General features: G+C 56.3%; 1 protein-coding gene across 1 annotated transcript in view; it reads left to right on the top strand.

The window, feature by feature from the left end:
- The window catches only part of LOC144945684 (voltage-dependent L-type calcium channel subunit alpha-1D-like), a 51,668-nt gene that overhangs the window by 23,619 nt on the left and 5,132 nt on the right, over positions 1-22,917 (top strand). The window contains 18 exon segments of the mRNA XM_078874251.1: positions 273-332; positions 2,406-2,512; positions 3,361-3,448; positions 4,458-4,565; positions 5,333-5,385; positions 6,841-6,981; positions 7,491-7,692; positions 8,363-8,521; positions 8,833-8,943; positions 9,713-9,796; positions 15,095-15,241; positions 16,116-16,181; positions 16,645-16,736; positions 17,424-17,583; positions 19,271-19,398; positions 20,742-20,838; positions 21,483-21,585; positions 22,563-22,664. Of these exon segments, the coding sequence (XP_078730377.1) occupies positions 273-332; positions 2,406-2,512; positions 3,361-3,448; positions 4,458-4,565; positions 5,333-5,385; positions 6,841-6,981; positions 7,491-7,692; positions 8,363-8,521; positions 8,833-8,943; positions 9,713-9,796; positions 15,095-15,241; positions 16,116-16,181; positions 16,645-16,736; positions 17,424-17,583; positions 19,271-19,398; positions 20,742-20,838; positions 21,483-21,585; positions 22,563-22,664 (2,008 nt within the window).

A 22,917-nucleotide genomic window follows, 5' to 3' on the forward strand; every position in this document is an offset into this window, starting at 1 on the left:
GAACCTGTGATTAGAACGGTTGGCTACGTACGGTGCGAAAGAAGTTCAACGTGCACACGTACATAGACTCACACAGTCACTCACTCGCTCACATAGTCACTCATCCACACACTCACCCACCCTCCGATTAGCACGGTTGGCTACGTACTGTGCGAAAGAAGTTCAGCATATACACGTACATAGACTCACACAGTCACTCACCCACTCACATAGTCACTCATCCACACACTCACCCACCCTCCGATTATCACGGTTGACATTTTCGTTTTCAGATCCTGGGATACGCCGATTACCTCTTCACCGGCATCTTCACGCTGGAGATCCTCATGAAGGTGACCGCCGCGTGTCCCGCCTCCCGCGCCTTCACGGACCGTCGCGATGAGACGCGTCGCGATGAGACGCGTCGCGTTGAGCAATCATCAGGCGCGCGTGGTGTGTCGTGACCGAATGTCAATGGCGTGGTGATGACATCATCAGCTCAGGGGGTGCGGCGATCGGTCAGCGTGGGGGGCCCCCAACATCTGATTTGTCTCGCACGGTCGCACCCAGGCTATTGCTGTATAGCGCGGGTTCCTCTTGCCTAATCACGCCATTACGTGTGTGCGGGGAGTGGTGGTGTAGCGGTTAGCGCGCTGCGCTACGAACCTGGCGACCCGAGTTTGATTCCCGCATACGACCAGCACCAGTGGCAAATGTGTGAACCAGTCCTGGGCCTCCCCTAGGTCGACTCAGCCTCAAATGAGTACCCAGTGCTGCGCATAAACATCAGCACCGGGGAGACAAAGGCGGCCGGGCGTGGTGCTGGCCACCCACCCCCTCGTGTGCCGTTCCGGCCTTTATAGGTGCTCGCTAACAGCACTTGCCCCAACAGTTTGTTCAGGCTATAAGGGGGATCTTTGTATTATGTGTGGTTAATGCAAATTTGATGCTTTGCAGTCGGTGTCTTATTTGGTGTTTGAACATCTTGCCAGAAAAGGTAAACGCCTATTATTTTTTTCATCAAGAAAAGTACATATACAATGGCCGACGTTTCGGGCACTGGGTCCTTCACAGCACACAGAGAGGCCAGCGGAGAGGTAGAGTGGATAAAGGGTTGGAGACGGAACTTCATATACAACCATGGGGCCCGAAACATAATTCAATTACGCAAATGTTTCCTGACAGAACAGTTTTTTTCACGCAGTCCACTTTGTGATCCATTCCTGGGTTCAATTATCGTCTCTATGGACGTGGTTTGGGGCCGGCCACACCATACCCTCCTCCAGCGTGCCGGCCGCAAACAGGTGCTCGCTAACAGCACTTGCCCCAAAACAGTGCGGTGAAGGCTTCTCCGGGAGATCTTTATGTAATGACGACTTGACAATAGGTTTTGCCCCTTTTTTTCTGACAACAGAACAGGTGTTACGATGTTCAAACACCAAACTGAAACCTTTTACAAGGAATCATGTCTGCATTAACCACACTACTTGTGGTCAGAATGAAAAAAAACTCTGATAATATATTCATTGTCCTTGAAACTGATTGGTCCACACCAGAAACATCTTTCTTTTGAGCCTCGTTTCAAGACCAGAGGACGCCAAAACGCCTTTTGTAGAAGGTTTCAGTTTGGTGTTTTAACATCTTAACACCTGTTATGTTGCCAGAAAGAAAATGGGAAAAACCTATTATCATATTTTGATACTAGCAAAGGAGGTCCCATGATAATGACGACTTGACACACTTATGTTGAGATGGCACTCGATTGAAGGCACGTTCACTTGACATCAGGCGGAGACCCCCACTGCAACAGCCCCGAGTCTCCCGCGCATCTCCCTCTTATATACCGACACGAGGCCACGACCCCATTCCCGAACCTTCTCGCTCACTCTGGACGCTCGCTCCACCGGCAGACTCTACCGTAACCTGGCCGTGCTCCCTTCTCGATCATTCCCGAAACCACTAGTGCATTCGCACTGCAGGCTGACTCCCCAGTCATTACCTCCCGTGGCGACTAGCCCATTCGCACTGCAGGCTGACTCCCCTGTCATTACCTCCCGTGCCCACTAGTCCACTCACACTGCAGGCTGACTCCCCTGTCATTACCTCCCGTGGTCACTAGTCCACTCACACTGCAGGCTGACTCCCCTGTCATTACCTCCCGTGGCCACTAGTGCATTCGCACTGCAGGCTGACTCCCCTGTTATTACCTCCCGTGGCCACTAGTCCATTCACACTGCAGGCTGACTCCCCTGTCATTACCTCCCGTGGCCACTAGTCCACTCACACTGCACGCTGACTCCCCTGTCGTTACCTCCCGTGCCCACTAGTGCATTCGCACTGCAGGCTGACTCCCCTGTTATTACCTCCCGTGGCCACTAGTCCACTCACACCGCATGTTGACTCCACATGTGTGTCCGTGCGTGCAGCTCACAGCGTACGGAGCGTTTCTGCACAAGGGCTCCTTCTGCCGGAGCTGCTTCAACTTGCTGGACCTGCTGGTGGTGGGGGTCTCCCTCCTGTCCTTCGGAATGCAGTACGCACAGCGGCACGCACCGTGCCGTACACACGCAGCGTGCGGTACACACACACACGTGGAAGTACACAGAGCCGCACGCAGCGTGTGGTACACAGGCAGCGTGGAGTACGCACAGCGGCACGCAACTTGCAGTACACATTGCAGTATACACACTGCAGTACGCACTGTACTGTCGCGGCAGAGACCCCACGTGTGTCGCGTGCCGCCGTCCCCCCCCCCCCCCCCGCTGTCCCCCCCCCCCCGCTGTCCCCCCCCCCCCGCTGTCCCCCCCCCCCCGCTGTCCCTCCCCCCCCCCCGCTGTCCTCCCCCCCGCTGTCCCCCCCCCCCCCGCTGTCCCCCCCCCCCCGCTGTCCCCCCCCCCCGCTGTCCCCCCCCCCCGCTGTCCCCCCCCCCCCGCTGTCCCCCCCCCCCGCTGTCCCCCCCCCCCCCCCGCTGTCCCCCCCCCCCGCCGTCCCCCCCCCCCCCCGCTGTCCCCCCCCCCCCCCGCTGTCCCCCCCCCCCGCTGTCCCCCCCCCCCGCTGTCCCCCCCCCCGCTGTCCCCCCCCCCCCCGATGTCCCCCCCCCCCCGCTGTCCCCCCCCCCCGCTGTCCCCCCCCCCCGCTGTCCCCCCCCCCCGCTGTCCCCCCCCCCCGCTGTCCCCCCCCCCCGCTGTCCCCCCCCCCCCCCCGATGTCCCCCCCCCCCCGCTGTCCCCCCCCCCCGCTGTCCCCCCCCCCCGCTGTCCCCCCCCCCCCCGCTGTCCCCCCCCCCCCCGCTGTCCCCCCCCCCCCCCCCCGCTGTCCCCCCCCCCCGCCGTCCCCCCCCCCCCCGCTGTCCCCCCCCCCCCCCCCCGCTGTCCCCCGGCAGGTCGAGCGCCATCTCCGTGGTGAAGATCCTGCGCGTGCTGCGCGTGCTGCGTCCACTCCGCGCCATCAACCGCGCCAAGGGCCTCAAGGTACGCCGCCTCCGGCCCCCGAGGAGCCGCTCGGCCCGCCCGTGACAATCCGTGGGACGCGCTCGGCGATGATGGGACGGTGGGGGGGGGGGCCTCGACCGGACTCGAAGGTGGAGGCAGTGCCCCTCTCCCGTGCCGCTGTGCGCCTGCCTCGGCAAGGCGAGCGTGTCGATAATAATGACGACGAACGACGTTTAGGAAGAACGGTAAAAGTGCAGGCGGTGGGCTAAATGTTACGCTCGGGCTCACGGAGCGAACGAGATGGAGAAACGGGGAAACGATCCGCATGAGACGCATAAGGGAAACGGGCGCGGCACGCGGACTTAGAGGAGAGATGGGGCTGATGGGGCACGGGAGGACGTGGAGCTGAGTGGCGGTGTCAAGGCCGGCCTCTGTGGAGGAGGCTCGTGAGGGACGCTGCTGCTGCTACTGGGCAGTGGGAGGCAGTCGCCCTGCAGTTACAACGGAGGGCAGAGGAGCGACGCTCACAACAACGAGCGGAACGCCGGGCGGCTAAAACGCAGCAAGTTGCACAGTAGGGCGCGCAGGTGATGCGTCGGCCCGTCGTCTCAAGTCAGTCGACCCGTGGCACCTGCAGGGTCTGTCCCGTGACCTGGCAGCAGCGAGCCTTCGACACTTCACGTGACAGTCTCGACGTGCACCTAGCCTGGCACGAGCGCAGTGGCGACGTCACCGCCACTTGGCTGCCGTTGACGCCGTTGATCGTCTTTCGTGCGCGCGCGTTTGAGACGGTGAGCGAGAGTGACGCGCGTGCGTGTGCGCAAATGCGCCGTGTGAATTTGTGTGCGTGCGTGTGTGTGCGCGTGCGCGCGTGTGCGCTCACGCGTGTGCTCGCCCGTACGCGCGTCTCTACATGCCTGTCCGTGCATGTATGTGCACTTGTGTGTGTGCGTACGCACGTGCACAAGTGTGTGTGTGTGTGTGTGCGCACGCGTGCTTCTGCGCGTGTGCGTGCGCGTGCGTCTGCGCGTGTCTGCGGACGACGCAGCACGTGGTGCAGTGCGTGTTCGTGGCGTTGCGAACCATCGGGAACATCCTCCTGGTCACCACGCTGCTCCAGTTCATCTTCGCGTGCGTCGGCGTGCAGCTCTTCAAGGTTTGAGACCGTGCGGTGGCATCATCATCAGTGTCGTCATCATCATCATCGTCATCATCATCGTCGTCATCATCATTGTCCTCATCATCATCGTCATCATCATCATCGGCGGGGGCTGCCTCCGTCGCCATTCCAAGCCAGTGACGTAGACGTCGCGCAGACGAGCGCAGCGCCCCTGAACCCCGCCCGTAGCCTTTGACAGGCGAGCAACTATTAAGGCCGGCACGGTGGTGTAGCCGGGGTTCCGTTCTCGGCCACACCTCCCCCCCTGCTAGAGGTACCCGTTTAAGGCTGAGTCGACCTAGGGGAAGCCCAGATTAGAGGTGATGATGGTTACCTGGAACCCAGCGCCCCTCCCCCTCCCCACCTCCTTTGCGTAACTGATCACTGATGTTGGCCGTGAGTGGGGATCGAACTCGGGTGGGGTTGCCCGGTTCACGGAGCAGTGCCGCTACCCACGGTGTCACCGCTCATTGTCAGGCGTGTTCTACGCGTGTCTCATGTGCTACACGTGCTATGCGTCTTGTATGTTGTATGCATGTCCCGTGTCACGTGTGCTGTGTGTCGTGCGTTTTTACGCGCGCTGTGCACCATGCATGTTGCATGCGTGTCTCACATGTGACACGTGCTATGTGGTTTAATTACGATCTGTGGCTCACGTGTCATGTCAAAAGCGTCAGGCGTGTTGCATGCTCGTCTCACATCTCACGTGTAATGCGTCACGCGTGTTGCACGCTCGTCTCGCGTGCCGTGTGTGCCGTGAGCAGGGGAAGCTGTTCAGCTGCACCGATCAGTCAAAGCACAACCCGAGCGAGTGCAGGTCCGTGCCCTCCCAAGTCCGTATCCAACGAGTTTGAGTAACGGTGAACCCATTGATTGATTGATGGGCGCCGCGGTGGCTAGGAGATGTTACCTACCTCGCCTGGTACACAGGAGGTCGTGGGTTCGATCCCGACCTTGACGCCTGCTGCTGTATATTTGGAGTATGCGTCTCTCTCTCTCTCTCCCTGTGGTTGCGTGGATTTTTCTCCGGGTCCCATAGACTCACATAGAGACCCATACATTTCCATAGAGAACTAATAGACTTACATAGAGACCCATAGACTCACATAGAGACAAATAGACTCACAGAGATAATCATAAACTCACATAGAGACCCATAAACTTCCATAGAGACCCATAGACTCGCACAGAGATCCATAGACTCACATAGAGACCCATACACTCCCATAAAGATCAATAGACTCACATAGAGACCAATAGACTCACATAGAGACCAATAGACTCACAGAGATACCCATAGACTCACATAGAGTCCCATAGACTAGTATAGAGACCCATAGACGTAGACTGAGCATTGGTTAAACCGGGTTCCCAAGCGAAGCGGGGTTGATGGTCTCAACCCGGTCACCAATGACTGCACGAGAGAGAGAGAGAAAGAAAACCACAGTCACATCCACGAAGCTGGCCAAATGGGTTGTCGTCCCCGCTAACGAGTTACTTCGTTACGGTCTCGTTAACCCCGCTCCCGTTCCGAGACGTCTGCAAGTCGCGGGGTGGGGGAGGGGGGTCCCCGTTCACCGCCGCATCTCGGAACGCGCGAGCGGCTCAGCGTTCATTTTATTGAGGGAGGCGTAGTAGTAGCGCCGCTGTTTTTTAAGACATTGTTACTCACCGCACAGAACCGTAGCGACACGACCGCCGCCACTCTACGATAGCCGGCGCCAAAACTGCCGCACGCCCTCCCCGCATGACCTTGTGGTAGTCTCGGTGCAGCGATAAAGCTATTTTAATTTTAGTCTTTTTTCGGTCCCGTTCTGATGACGTACGTCATCGGTACACGTACGTCATCGGTACACGTACACCATCGGTACACGTACGTCATCGGTACACGTACACCATCGGTACACGTACGTCATCGGTACACGTACACCATCGGTACACGTACGTCATCGGTACACGTACACCATCGGTACACGTACGTCATCGGTACACGTACGTCATTGGTACACCTACGTTATCGGTACACGTACGTCATTGGTACACGTACGTCATCGGTACACGTACGTCATTGGTACACGTACGTCATCGGTACACGTACGTCATTGGTACACGTACGTCATCGGTACACGTACGTCATCGGTACACGTACGTCATTGGAACGGGAAAAGGTTTTAGCTGAGCTGAGCCATGTTTGGACCGTAGGTCGGCGAGCGCACATTGTTGTTGTTGTCGTTGTTGTTGTTTTGTGAGCATGGCGTCATCCTCCGTACAGGGGATACTTCGTCGTCGTGCGGGAGCACGGGCCTCCCGTGGCCGTGAGGCGCGAGTGGCAGAACAGCGAGTACAACTTCGACGACGTCCTCTCCGGCATGCTCACCCTCTTCACCGTGTCCACCTTCGAGGGCTGGCCCGGGTGAGTGTCAGCGCTCACCCTTCTTCACCGTTTCCACCTTCGAAGGCTGGCCCGGGTGAGTGTCAGCGCTCACCCTTCTTCACCGTGTCCACCTTCGAAGGCTGGCACGGGTGAGTGGCACTGCCCATAGCGATCCGCGTGCCACGTACCGCCAGTGAGTCTCACTGTCCAGAGTGAGTGTCACTTTTATAGTGCGCTGTGAGTTTGACCTCCGGTGGCCATGATGCTGATGAGAGTGATAATGACGCTGCTACTACTGCTCGTGATAATAATGCGCGTGTTCATGACGATGACGATTGTGAGGATGCTGGTTATCGTACTGACGATGACGACGATGTTGGTGATCCTGCCGATGATGATGCTGCTGATGATGATAGTGATAGCGATGTCGACGCTGATGATATCGGTGATGACGGTGATCCTGGCGATGCCGCCGACAATCACGAAGGCGACAGCGATCTTGACGCCGCTGGCGATGTCGACGCTGACCTTCCCGTCGTCCCCCGCAGGCTGCTGTACAAGGCCATCGACTCTCGGGCAGAGGACTTGGGCCCGGCACACAACCACCGCCTGGCCGTGTCCATCTTCTTCATCGTCTACATCATCATCATCGCCTTCTTCATGATGAACATCTTCGTGGGCTTCGTCATCATCACGTTCCAGGCGCAGGGCGAGCAGGAATTCGAGAACTGCGAGCTGGACAAGAACCAGGTGAGGTGACGTGCGCACGCTTCCTCTCCGCCGTGATCTATCCACTGCTGTATGAAGGTCTTTATCTCCCCCACCACCCCCTGTTGTGTGACATTGGAACCGATATTTTCATTCTCAGAGCTGGACTGTATCCAAATTAAGTGCAACAGAACCCGAAATCTACGTGACCAGGGCGGAGTCCATCAACCTCACCACTCGCAAGAAGCCAGTTCAGTGGCAACTCAGTCTATTGGAGTGTACAGCTATCATTGCGCCTCTCTGGGTCTCTCTGTGAGGTTATGGGTCTCGATGAGGTTATGAGTCTCTGTGTAAATCTATGGGTGTCTGTGTAAACCGGAGGTGACCAGGGCAGGGTCCATCGGCCCGCGAGTCTTGAGATCCGCGTTGTTTTTGTCTTTAGCCTATTGTCCCCCCCCCCCACCTCCGATTAACACGGTCGGCTACTTGCGGCGCGAAAGGAGTTCAACATGTGCACACGTGACATCGTCCACAATTATCGCAGGCGGCTGAAACCCGGATTCGTATGCGGCCGGCTCCTTGTCTCTTGACCCCTCTGGGCCGCTCGGCCACCTCACCCTGAATGTGAACCTCTCCCGTGCACATCGCCCTGTCCCTCCGCCTCTCCCGCCGACGCCGCCGCCCGCCCGCCTGCCCGCCCGCCCGCGGCCAGCGCAAGTGCGTGGAGTACGCGCTGAAGGCCCGCCCGCTCAAGAGGCAGATGCCCGCGGGAGCCAGGCAGCGGTGGGTGTGGAGCGTCGTCACCTCCACGCCCTTCGAGTACCTCATGTTCGTCCTCATCCTCCTCAACACGCTGTGCCTCGCCTCGCAGGTGCGTGGCCGCCCGACGGCGAGCGGGCGTCGAGTCACGGGCGAGCGTGGGGCGTGGCGGTTGGGGGGTGGAGGGGGTGGGCGGCTCTGCCGCTCGTCCGTCGTTCCTCGTGCCTCTTGAATCGTTCGCGCTCCCTTGGAGAGCCGGCGACGCGTCACAAGTTACCGTCGCGTGACATCGACACGAGCGACCTTCTCGCGTGCCCGCCTCTTCCTCGCTTCCCACGGTGGCCGGAGAAGGCCACGTTGTTGTACTGGAGTCGTTAATTTCGTTCTGCTTGTTGTTGTCTTGTTGTTGTTGTTGTTGCGCAGCACCACGGACAGAGCAAGGGATTCAGCCGCTTCATGGACATTTGCAACGTGATCTTCACCGTGCTGTTCGCTCTCGAGATGCTGCTCAAGCTCATCGCCTTCCAGCTGAGGGTGAGGCGAGCGCCGCAAACACCCGACTCGTGGAGTCAGACTCGGTGGAACGCAGCTCTCCACCCCACCACCACCGCCCCTCCCCCACCGCCCCCAGTCGGATCCACTTGGCTGAGCCGTCGCCCACCCACCGCCGTGCCGACCGCCGATGGCGCTTGTGGGCGATTACTTTAGGAGCGGTCGCCCCGCACTGCAGTCGCTGCGGCCAACCTCTCAAGAGCAGGGGTTGGCAAACCTTTCTGTGGCCGAAATAGTTCAAGAGGCTCATATCACACGCAGAGCTACTCGTACACAAACAAATTCTGACGGTTATTCTTGTACATTGTCTTCCCCAAAACATTCCATAGTGACTCCATTCCTTGCCATATTTAATCAAATATTATTACGTTAAATTACGTTTAAGATTTAAGGGGGAGAGAAACACACAAACTCCAAATATACAGCAGGCGTCGTCAGAGTCGGGATCGAACCCATGCCCTCCTGCATACCAGGCGAGGTAGTTAACCTCTCCTAGCCACCGTGATGAAGAATCACAGACACTCATGGACGTGTCCCGCCCTCGGTCACCGTCACTTTTATTGACCTGCACCAGTCCACTCTTTGTACAAACTTCTTTATTAATGACGGCCTTCCACCCCTATGCTCCTTCCTCCTTCTCCCCTCCCCCCTCCGCCCCCTCCTCCTCCTCCCCTCCCCCCTCCTCCCCCCTCCTCCTCCTCCCCTCCCCCCTCCTCCTCACCCCCCCTCTTCCTTGCCCCCCCCTGCGTAGGGCTACTTCAGCGACCCGTGGAACACATTCGACTTCCTCATCGTCGTAGGCAGCGTCATCGACGTCGTCGTCAACGAGCAGGAGGTGAGGGGGCACGGGCGCCGCGGTTACGGTGAAATCGGATTCCCGAAGAAATCGCCGATCAATATATGGAAGACAGTAGGCTTTCTTGATCGCATCGATTCGCCACCCAGTCAATCCGGGAGCCGGCTCGGCGTTGACCGTAATTTGCGGGTTAATCGCCGTGTCGCTTCACTGCCGTAATCGATCCACGCATCGAGTAATCCCATTGGGTCGGTAGAGCGTCGTGTGACATGCTCGCACCTCTCTCTTTGTTTTTTGATTGGACAAAATATCTGCACCGTCAGTGATTCCACCGCGGCCCGTTTTTTTTTTGCGCTTGCACTGCGGGTGCCAGCGCGCGTGACGCTGACCCCGCCGCGGTGACCTTGCTGCGGTGACGCCCCACAGTGACCCCCGCGGTGACCCCGCCGTGGTGACCCCCCACAGTGACCCCCGCGGTGACCCTCCGCAGTGACCCCCCCGCCTCCAACGAGTTTCCTTGTCGCGCTATCCTGGCGCACCCACGATTGGCTCCACCGCGGAGTTCCCGAGGGAAGCTCCCCTGGCGCGTGGGGGGGGGGGGGTGCGGGGCGGCCGGACCGATCGTCGGAGCAACCACCGCGCCCCGACGGCCGAGTGGCACAGGCCGGCTGGGAAACACGTCGGAGAGCCGCACAGCCCCACCGCGGGGCAACACTACGCCCCCCGCCACCCCTTGCCGCCCTCCCGAGTACAAAATTCTGGATTTTCGAGCAAAGCAAAACGCGACCCGAATTGGTGCAGTTGGCGGGCAACTCGTTGAGGCAGCTGCCATCCCGGGGCGTCTGCGGGTTCCAGCTGTGTTAACAATAAACGACTCCGGGCAACGCATTTACACGTTGGCCCAATTTTCTGCTGGTTTTGCGAGATATTCTACTTCACGTGATCATGTATGCCCCGGGTTTTTATGCATCTCGGAGGTAGGCAAACCCCTGAGCGTACTGCGTCATTGCTGGCAATGGCCTGGGTCGTACGCAAGAGCTCTGGAAGTGATGGGTCGGTCAGGTGGTTAAGGTGTTTCGTGGGTCGCGCTAACCGCTGCTTGGCTCTGTTTTCTAACAGCTGTTGTTGCTTTGCTGCAAGTTCCCCTCCACCACCGCTGGTGCGCTTCTGGTAAGAACTCCCACGGGCTGCACGGTGCCAGATCAGAGGTTTTCTCGGCTAAGCCGTTCTGGCACCTCCGCCCGCTTCTCCTGGCCCCCGTCGCCGTATCGTGGCAAAACCCCGGTCTGTCGCGGCACGGCGATATCAGGATATGCGCAGTAAACACGCAGGTCGAACAGCCGGTCGCGTGCGGTTGGGTAAAGTGCGGGCGACTCCCGCCCTCTTCCAAAACATCTGGCCAGCGTGGAAGAGTAGGCCAAGTTATCCTCGAGAGCGGCGCGGTTCCAGATCTCTCACCCCGTGGCCGCGTGGATTTTTTTCCGGGTCCTCCGGTTTTGTCCCCTGCACGTTTAGAATCGACGTCGCGCGTTCAGAGCATTTGGCCACTGTAAATGTCCACGTGGCGACGATAAGCGCCTCGTTGGGCTATCATTCGTGATAGCCAGGTCGCTTCAGTAGGAAAAATGAAATATCTAGATGTCATATATATCTTTTTTTTTCTTCTTCTTGGTGCTTGAGATGGGGAGAGAGGGGGGGGGGCAACTCTGCCAACCACGCATTTGGCACCCACGCTGTTGTGCTTGTCAGCCGTAATACAGGTTTTTTGGGGGGTTAAATCACGTAAATATACGTGTCGTTTTAAAGCTTCCGTGACTGCAGTGATTCATCTTCTTGGTTCTTTCGGTAAAGTCACGTAGAAGGGAAATAATAAAATAATAAAAATAAAACATAATAAAATAATTCTCACGGCGTTTCGGCCACAACGCAAGCAGCCATCCTCAGGTGAAGAACAGGTCTGTCGGGAAGACAGCGTCTGAATGAAACACCCCAGGCTTGGAGCGTATATTTAAGCTGGGTTGAAGGGGGAAGAGCGCCTTGACAAAAGAATTTGCATATCAAGAGGGATTTAGCATATTTATGGGAAATGCAGATATGGGATTAGTCACTACTTGTGAAATGCGTAGGAGGTGGGCGGGTGGTTTCAAAGTCATATTATGCCCGTGCACTATGCAGGATTAGCAGCATCAAAGGGAGGGGATAGGGGTAGCATTAATAAAGGGGAAGGAATGTTAATAGTATGTAGCTGCAGTAACTAAACCACCACGTAAAAAACTAAAAAAAATGTCACCATATATAGTTGAAGAAAAACAAATGAAGAATCTGGCAGGGCGATTAGCTCCTGCTCACCATCGAGTGATGGGCGCCCTGCGACAGTTCCGCAGGTCGCGGGCACTTCCCACGGCGGCTCTCCTAGCGGTGGGTGGCGGCTCGTTCTCTCTGACCCCGTGCCCCCTACTGGACGTCCGTAGGGGAAAAGAAGAGCTTCGTAGCTCATCGGATTTCTCCAGGACAATTCAAGACTCCCGATTTTTGAGAGCGGCTGTCTGTGGCTCCCTCTGGCGGAGGCCCTCTCCCAAGCGCAGCGGTGGCGCCGTGAGCAAACCAATCGCGGGGGGCCGCGTATTTACCTCCACCCTTGCCCCCGGCCGCGCCCCCCCCCCCAATCTTTAATAACCGTGCGACACCGTGAACGACCGTGCGTGCCGCGTCAACCCCGCGGTCGCGTTTGCCGCCGCGACAAAAAATGTGGCACCGCTGCGTCGTCTGAGCGGTATCGACGGGAGAAAGGAAACCTCTGATCAGGGCCTCCTCCACGTGGTGCCCTGTTGGGTGCTGGCCAGGAGCTATGTGGGCAGCTCGGGTCAGCAGGCCCCGTGTGCTTTCATTTCTTGTCCAGAGTTTTTGGGGGAGGGGGGTGGGGGTTAATTTGACATGTGGCCCCCCCTCCCTTCCACCCCCTGCACCGCCCCCTCCCCTCCCCCCCCCGCTCACGAACAATGCACGCTCGCACTCGCAAAGGATCGCGTGTCGTTTGGTTAAGGTGAAATAAACTTTTTATTTTTCTAAGGGATCCTTTCGGCAAAGAGTTTTGTGAATGCTGAGCCGGCCGCCGCTCAGATCCTGGGTTTTCGGATCCACGTTGCTGCCAGCCCCACGATTTAAGCCGGGTTCCCAAGTGCGGTTTTAGCCGATGGTCCCGGCTCTCGTCGCGGATGACTCGCAGAGAGAGAGAGACCCCTAGACGTTCACGAAGGCCCATAGGCCCAAATAGAAACCCATGAGCTCACATAGAGACTCGAAGGCACTCGCATAGACTTGGTTGTTATTAAACCTGGTTCCTAAGCGTGTGTGTCAGTCCGGTCACCAGTGACTTACACAGAGTTCAGTTCAGTTCATTTTTAGGTATAGCCCTGTGAGCCATTCGGCTCTTGAATCGGGTGCAACTGCAACAAACAAAAACATGAACAAGAAACATCTTAAAGTGTCTACGTGCAACAGAAAAATACAGGAAAAAACAACAAAAGTCTTCCAGAAAAAGCACCGTATATCAATGCTCTGTGTGCAAAAATCCCAGTGGGATGCAAGTCAAACAATAACAACCATAAGACAATTTAGATTAAAGTTATCAGACTAACTCTGTACTACAACAAACAAATATGGCTAAACCAAAACTTTTCGAAATCACCAAAATAAAGCTATAAAAACAATGTAACAGTGATCATAGGAACTGTGATACAAATTTAACAATAAATGATATACATAACATGTACGACCAAACTTTGCAGCCATAGCTGGCAGCATGAGTTACTCTATAACAGCAGGAGTATAAGTAGGAGTATCAACATTTTTCAAGGCACCTTTAAAGACCCAGAGACTCGCACTCAAATTCATAGACTTACACAGAGGCCCATAAACTCACATCGACTGCGATTGAATAAGCCGCGTTCATAAGTACCGTGAGTTTATGGGTTTCAGCCTGCTCACCGATGACTGCACAAACAAAAAATCACTAAAAACGAATAAAAGGCTCACGGCCTTTCCAATGTGCATCTGTGCAAGGGCATACCCACAATTGATTACGTGATTCTTCCATTTTTTGACGAAATCTGAACAACAACAACAACAGGAGAGACACCAGGGTGAGTTTCGTGGATAAATTTAAAATACCCGAAGCGGTTGACGTTTAGCGAGGCGTAAATCTTCCATCTTTGTTTGCGAGGGGGTGTCCGTCCTCGGTGTGAGGCCTTTTGCGACCGGGGCCCTTCGCTCGCCTGGCTCCTGCGACTGTGGAACTTCGCTGCCAATGGCTGTCCAGACAGTCCGGGTCGCCGGCATGGAACCTTCGAGTACTTCTGCCCCCCTCGTTCGGAAGGAGTTTCCTTGTTGAGCCAAGTCGCTTCTTCACTCTTGCGATTTTTTATTAAAGGTTGCTGCTGCTGTACGATCCGTAATTATTATCATAAGAACACGTGGTTACTGCACAAGAACTCAGCTGGGGCTGCGCTGGCGAGAAATGGAACTGATATCGGTTGCAGAACGTTTCCTGAACGTCTAGGGACTTAACCAAACGTGCTCTTGCGCTGATCCGGCGTTGTTTGCAAGTTGGAATTTGTTTTACAACCCCCAAAAAGAGTGTGGTGGTGGTGTGTGTTTGACTGTTTAGTCTTCAATGGCAGATGTTTGATTTGTGCGTCAATGAATGCCATTTATGTTGGCGAATCAAACATTGTGATGTTTTCCGTGTCACGGGCACAGCAAAACATGGTGCTAACTTGATGTGTTGTTTATAAAAGCGTGGGCTTGGTGAACACCAGTATAGTGATTCATGATTGGGTTCTGTTGGGTTGAAATGTCAGCTTGATTCCTAACTATGCACACCGTCGCACAGTTATGGTTCGCCTCATTTCACCAATCGCTAAATGGATTCAACTTGATTAAACTAGCCCCAGGGGTCGGCAACCACTTTTTGAGCTTCGGGATCGTGAATTTTAATTCTTACATTTTTCTCTTCGGTGCTCTCCATTCCCAAAACCCCGCCCACCCACCGTGTTATACGCAGGACACGGTACAGTGCTGTATATCCACCCTCATTATTTCAAGGACACACCTTAATTTCTACCCGTCACCTTCCCCATCGCTTGCTGACCCGTCGCCCCCAACCGTTGCGACGTCGTTGTTACGTCATAGTGACGTCTCGGTGACGTCGTTACCTCATCGTGACGTCGCCGCGACGTCGTTGTTACGTCGCCGTGACGTCACCGTGACGTCACCGCGACACCGTCGGTGACGCCGTGGTGACGTCGCAGTGACGCCGCGATGCGCTGCTCCCGCCAGCGCGACCCCCATGCCGGGGTGGAGGAGGAGCGCCACCGCTTCTCCATCACGTTCTTCCGCCTCTTCCGGGTGCTGCGGCTCGTCAAGCTGCTGAGCCGCGGGGAGGGAATCCGCACGCTGCTCTGGACGTTCCTCAAGTCGTTCCAGGTGCGGCGATGGGCCGGCCGACGCGGGTGGTGGCAGGAGGAGGAGGGGTTGATGGTCATATATCAACTCGTTACATTGCCGCCACCACCTCTCGAAGAGAGAGAGTACGACTCATGATAACTGGGGATTGTCATAATGTACATCGTCATATATCCAAATCATCTTCATAACCTGCACCACCATCGTCATCATCATTACCACCACAACAAACATTATCATTAACATTATCACCAATTCAATCGTTATTATTTCCGGGACCATCATAACCTGCGTCATCACCACGTGCAGCATCACCTGGATAATCATCAACATCATAGACTTCATCCTCCACATTTACCATCACCTTAATACTCATCATGACCTCCGTTATCATTTCCTATTTCTATGTATGTTGAACAACTTCTTTTGCACCGTACGTAGCCATCCGCACTAATCGGAGGTGCAGGGTAAGGACAATAAACTAAACACCAAAAAGCAGCTCTAAAGAAATGTATTTTCAATCTTAAAAAATGCATAGCTCCAGTGGCTTCCTAATATTGGAAAGTAAGAGCATTCCAGACGGCCGCAAAAGCACATCTGAAAGCGCGCGATGCAAGTGACCGTCTTTGTTCAATGGCAATAGCCAGAATTCGCCGCTGCTGCAAGGATGAAAGGAGGGGAAGGCAGTAGCAAGACGGTGAGCCGGAGCCAATGATTCCCCAAGCTCTGCACTCCTCTGTATTCTGAGGTGGTATCAGCATATTAATGAGTGTTCACACGTGGGAGGACGCAGAGGAACATCACCGCCATTTTGTGGCAAATGGCGGCCATTGTTGTTGTAGTTGTGTTCTCGTTGCTCCTGCCAGAATGCCGCAGTGTCTCCGTGTCCCCACAGGCGCTTCCTTACGTCTCACTCCTCATCGCGATGCTCTTCTTCATCTACGCCGTCATCGGCATGCAGGCGAGTTGGTCCTGCATGGCTCTACATACGAGGCCTTGATTACGGCTAAACGATTAATCAATTGTCAACTGTTGGATTATTAAAGCTGAACAATTAACTGACTGTCCGATTAAGTAAGCGATCTATTACTCTACAGATTATCATTTCCATCCTTCAACGAATCGGATCGCACAAAAAATAGTTCCGGAATAAAATGCCGCCTCCATTCCCGTGTGTGCCACTGGACGGGAGGTTAAGGGGCGGGGCTTGGTCACATCATCGGCACCATCAGCCCGGCCGCGGTGGGCCGTACGGGGGTTTCCCACAATCACGACGCGCGACGGTGTGGAAGGCGGCGCTCCGCTTTTAAATGATTGATGGCGAAAAATAGAAATGTGTGGATTGCGACCTCATTTGCCGACCGATCGACTTGATCGACTTGATCGCCCCCCCGCCCCCGCGTTCCCGCGGTGTCTGTGGACAGCTGTTTGGCAGGATCGCGCTGCAAGACGGAACGCACATCAACAGGAACAACCACTTCCAGACGTTCCTGCAGTCCATCCTCCTCCTCTTCAGGTGACTCCGACTGCCAAACTCTTCCGTCCCTCACTGGCCTCCGCGACCCGCCCTGGGTCGCACTGCCGCTCGAGGTGTTTTTTTTATGTTTTAAAAGGAGCCGATTCGTCTTGAGGGCGGGGAGGGTTGCCACGGCTCGCCAAGCGTCCTCGTTGAGCCTCACCGGCAATGTGGCAGCGTACAGCGGCAACGGCGATGCCTCCGCGCCCTGCCCAACCCTCGCGCATCAGCGCTCTGCCGCTGTCAACGGACCATCAGCTGTCCAAGCGAACCAACCGACCGACTGTCTGACTGACCGACTGACCGGGAAGGACGGTAGCGAGATGTTAACTAGCTCGCCTGGTATACAGGAGATAGAATCACATAGACCCATAGACTCACCACACAGACCCACAGGACTCATCACATAGAGACACACAGACTCATTACTCAGAAACCCACAGACTCACGCAGAGACCCACAGGCGCACACAAAGGCCTATAGACTCATCACACAAAGAATCCACAGACTCACACATAACCATAGACTCACGCTTAGACCCATAGACTCACGCATAGACCCATAGACTAACATATCGACCCAAAGACTCACACATACCTATCACCACACCCCAGGTTTCAGAAGAAGAACCCACTGATGTTAGACCGACCGACCGTCCGACCGACCATGGTTGTGCCCCTGGTGCAGGTGTGCCACGGGCGAGGCGTGGCAGGAGATCATGCTCGCCTGCATGCCTGGCCAGCGCTGCCACCCAGGGCTCGGTCTCCCGCGCCACGAAGCCTTCTCCTGCGGCTCCTCCTTCTCCGTTCTCTACTTCGTCAGCTTCTTCATGCTCTGCGCTTTCCTGGTGAGGAGCGAGCGCGGGCGGGAGGGGAAGGGAAGGGCAAAGCTCGGGCTGTAGGCGGCGGGTGGAATATGCACATCGAATGCGTCACTGAACGCGCTGAGAGTTTTGCCGGGAGACTGGATTAGGTGTCACGCGACTCTTAGCCACAGCCACTGCGAGCGGTATATGACTAAACTACTACTATATTTATTTTACCAGGTAAGGCCCACTGAGCTACGTAGTCTTTTTCAGAAGTGACCCGGCTGTCACAAATGATAACTCAACGACGTGGCTTATCCACGTGGAAATGTATAGCAGCCAAATACTCTAAAACGCGTGGTGACGTTGATTCTAAATGTGGAGGGAAAGACCGGAGTACCCGGAGAAAAATCCACGCGACCACGGGGAGAGAGACAGACACGCAAACTACAAATATACAGCAGCAGGCATCATCAGGGTCGGGATCGAACTCACGGCCTCCTGCACACCAGGCGAGGGAATTAACATCTCCCAGCCACCGTGGTGCCCTACTGGATGTGGTGTGCCGGGTGCAGAAATATTTTCAAAGTCGCCTACCCAGACATGCCAAGGTAAGGCAGCCGTGCTTTTGGCGAAGGTGAAAAGACGAATTTCGGCGGGGGGGGGGGGGGGTAGAAACGACTGGACAAAATCAAGAGAGGCCCGCGAGAGGTCGCCACGAGCGAGAGCGCCACGGTGCCAGACGGACGCGCCCAGCAGGCCTTGGACCGGCATAGGGCAGCAGTCCGGTGGGCCGGTCCATTCCGAGGGCCGGTGGGCCGGTCCGTTTAGCAAATTGCATTTTTTTTTTATCAGAGTCAAAAAGAAAGTTAAATATATTTTTGTTAATCAAACTATGTAACTCCCTCTAATGTGTACGCTTCATTGCTTACCGACGCTCTCAGTTGGCATTAAGTCCCCCAAGATATTCGGCAGCCCCAAAGATTATTTTTCGCCGGCGGCTCCCACCATCCCGTTTCCTTTTTTGGACCCAACTCTCTCTCCGCCGAAGCCCTCTTGTCGCGGCTACCAGCAGCAGCGGTAGCAGCGGCGGCAGACCTCGACTTTGGCGTCGAGCTCCGGGCGCATCTTTCCGCCATCGTACGCCAGAGGTCGCAAACGGGTTTTGATTCCTTACCGGTACCCGGCCGCACCAAGGTCGCAAACGGGTACCCGTACCCTACCTGTACCCGTACCCTACCCGTACCCGGCCGGGTACGGGTAGACGTGTATCGGGTAGGGTACGGGTATCGGGTACCCGGTTGTGACCTCTGTCGTACACAGCAATAGAAGGGGCGCGGCAATGTCACCAATTGCTCGCCGCTGCAGAGTCTGCCTCTGGGAACCATGGCGCACTGGAGTTTGGCTTTTGCGCAGGTCTTCATCACCGCGTGGGGGGACCGCGTGCTCACTCGCAGAATGTGTGGCCAGGTTTTGAGCGGAGGGAGGCGTGGGGGCTTAGGAAATGATGGGAGAGAGAGGCAGGCAGGACAGAGTCACTGCACACGCGACTGCCTTGTTCATCCGTTTACTCGCTCACGAAAAAAACACCTCTTTTATGGATGAGATTGGTCGCGAAAGCCCACGTGTTAAACCGCCGAGGAACACCCGGGCCGGCTGCGTCCGACGGAGGAAAGTCAACGTCGCTCCGGTAACGGGAAATGCGTTTTGTGCGTCCCTTCGCCGCCAGATCATCAACCTGTTCGTGGCGGTGATCATGGACAACTTTGACTACCTGACGAGGGACTGGTCCATCCTGGGGCCTCACCACCTGGACGAGTTCAAGCGGTGCTGGGCCGAGTACGACCCCGAGGCCACGTGAGGCGAATCACGAGTGAATCATTAGTGGATCACGGTTGGATTATGAGTGGATCACGAGTGAAGCATGAGTCGATCATGAGTGAATCATGAGTAAATGATGAGTGGATCACGAGTGGACCACGAGTGAATCACGGGTGATTCACGAGTGAAACACGGGTGAATCACGGGTGAATCACTGGTGAAAAACAGGTGAATCACGGCTAATCCCACACCTCTGATTAGCACGGTTGGATACGTACTGTGCGCAAGAAGTTAAACGTACACACGCGCAACCACTCACTTTACCGGCTCGATCACTAAACATCTCCCTCAACTAACTACCTGCTCGAACTATCCTAATCAACCTCTAGCGCTCCCTCATGCTCTCATTCGTACCGACGCGCACACTCACACACTCACACACACTGACCTCCGTGTTCATTAATTCACTCGCTCATTCATTCAATCGCTCACTCAATACCACTCACGCCTTCGCTCACTTAAAACCATTCGCTCAATCTTCATTCACACTGCAAGCTGACTCCCCTGTCATTACCTCCGGTGGCCACTAGTCCATTCACACTGCAAGCTGACTCCCCTGTCATTACTTCCCGTGGCCACTAGTTCATTCACACTGTAGGCTGACTCCACTGTCATTACCTCCCGTGGCCACTAGTCCATTCGCACTGCAGGTTGACGGCTGTCATTACATTCAGGTAATGTACAAATTCGAATTTTGGCAAATTTGGACCGCGACTCCGGTGTGTGCGCACACACACACCACACACTGGCCTGCTACTATTCTTGCCGAACGACTCCACCGGGGAACCGTAAGGTCCCCCTACGGGTGGAGGAGACTGCGGGGGGCTATCGCGTGATCGTGCCGCAGTGCCGTCATTCGGTGGGGGCCGCCCTGCCAGATTAGAAAGACGCTGAAGCTTTGCGACGAGCGGGGCGAACTGCTGCTGTGCTACGGTCTGCCACGTATGGTGCGAAAGAAGTTCCAACACGGAAGGCATAGATTGCCCCGTATAGCCTTAAAAGACTGTTGGAGCAAGTGCTGTTAGCGAGCACCTATGAAGGCCGGCACGGCACACGAGGGAGTGGGTGGCCAGCACCACGCCCGACCGCCTTTATTTCTCTTGTGGAGATTTTTACACACCGCACTAGGTACTAACTTGAGGCTGAGTCGACCTAGAGGAAGCCCAGGACCGGTTCAAATAATCGTCACTGGTGTTGACCGTGATCGGGAATCGAACTCGGGTCGCCGGGTTCGTAGCGCAAGGCGATAACCACTACACTACCGCTCCCCATACAGTACGCACACCTACACACGTGTGCTCACCCTGTGAGGATCGCAGGGGCCGCATCAAGCACGTGGACCTGGTGATGCTGCTGCGTCACATCCAACCCCCGCTGGGATTCGGGAAACTCTGTCCCCAACGTGTCGCCTGTAAGGTGAGGGCCACTCACACGCGCACACACGGGCACACACAAACACGCACACACGTGCACATGCACACGCACACACGCGCACACACGTGCACACAAGCGCACACACACGCGCACATGCTCACATGCACAAAGACAAAGATCCCCCGTATAGCCTTAACAGACTGTAGGGGCAAGTGCTGTTAGCGAGTAGCACCTGTGAAGGCCGGCACAGCACACGAGTGGGTGGGTGGCCAACACCACGCCCGGCCGCCTTTGTCTCCCGAGTGGCGGTGTTTACACACCGCACCGGGTACTCATTTGAGGCTGAGGTCAGGCCCACTGAGCTACGCAGCTCTCTTTACAGAAGCGACCCGGCCACAAACGATAGCTCAACGAAAGTGGCTTATCATCGCGTGGACATTTATAGCAGCCAAAGGTTCTGAACGCGCGACGTCGATTCTAAATGCGGTGGGTGAAACCCGCTGGACCCGGAGAAAAATCCACGCGACTACGGGGAGAACGCGCAAATATAGAGCCGCCAGGGTCGGCATCGAATCGAACGCACGACCTCCTGCCTATACCAGGCGAGGGAGTTAACATCTCGTCACCACCACCAGCGATGGTGACTCGGCTCGGTGTGGACCTGTGCGCGTCTCCTCGCGTCTCAGAGGCTCGTGATGATGAACATGCCCCTGGGCGGCGACGGCACCGTCAGGTTCAACGCGACGCTGTTCGCACTCGTTCGGACCTCGCTAAAAATCAAGACGGAGGGTGAGTGAGTGTGTGTGCGTGTGTCTCTCTCTGTGTTGGTGTGTGGTGTGTCATGTCGTGTCGCTGGGTCATGTAGCTCGCATGCTCAGCCACCACATGCCTAAACAGCTTCTGTTTGGCCATATAGAGGGGGCTTAACGGGCGTGGCACGTGCTAGAGAAGAGATGGAGTGATGTGGTGCAGGAGGATGTGGAGCTGAGTGGACTTGCCGATGGCCGTTACCAGCGGTGTCAAGATCGGCCTCTGTGGAGGAGGCTCGTGAAGGACGCTGTTGCTACTGAGCAGTTGGAGGCAGTCGCCCTCCAGCAACAACGGAGGGCAGAGGAGCATGTGGTGTGTGTGTGGTGTATGTGTGGTGTGTGCGTCTGGTGTATGTGTGATGTGTGTGGGTTCTTGCTAACGGCACTTGCCCCGACAGTCTGTTAAAGGCTATACAGGGGCATCTTTGTCACCGCACTCAGCCTCAAATGAGTACCTGGTCCGGTGTGGAAACATCTTCACTAAGGAAGACAAAGGCGGCCTGGCGTGGTGTTGACCACCCATCCCCTCGTGTGCCGTTCCGGCCTTCATAGGTGCTACTCGCTAACAGCACTTGCCCCAACAGTCTGTTATGGCTATACGGGGGGATTTTAAGCGTTGTGTGTCACTGCACTGTCAGTCATGGGACACCGCACTGACCGCCTGACGCCATCCTTCTGTTAAAGGCCAGCGTCATATTATGAAACGTCGACTCCATCCGGAACTCGTGCAGAGCAGAGCGGCCGCGTGGCCCTTAGGGGTGGGCAGTTGGGGTGGTCAACGAGGATGTGAAGCTGCGAGCGCTGCTGACAGACAAAGTCCGAGCGTGGAAAATGTTTCCCTCTATCTCGCAGCCTTTGTAGGAATGTCTCTCTCTCTGTCTCCTCTCTGCGTCCCTGCTCTGCGTCGTCTCTCTGCGTCGTCTCTCCCCTCGCCGTCCACTCTCGTCCACGCGTCAGGCAACGTGGACCAGGCCAACGAGGAGATGAGGGCCATCGTGAAGAAGCTCTGGAAGAGAACCAACGTGGCGCTGCTGGACCAGGTCGTGCCGCCGGCCGGAGGTGAGCGTTCCACGGCGTGGCACCGCGGTACCACCGCACTACACCACGTGGTCCCACGCTACACCACGTGGCACCGCGTGACACCACGTGGCACCGCGTGACACCGCGCCACCACGTGGAGGGATTGTCACGGTGCGTGGCGCGGCGTCCGTTAATTCGAACGCCTTCGTTTCTGTGACCGTTGTGAACTGGGCCCTCTGCGGGCACAGAACCGACATCGCCCCTGACCCAGGATGGGCACCACGGCACACGG

This window comes from Lampetra fluviatilis, chromosome 38 (genome assembly GCF_964198595.1).
Source record: "Lampetra fluviatilis chromosome 38, kcLamFluv1.1, whole genome shotgun sequence".
Lineage (NCBI taxonomy): Eukaryota > Metazoa > Chordata > Hyperoartia > Petromyzontiformes > Petromyzontidae > Lampetra > Lampetra fluviatilis.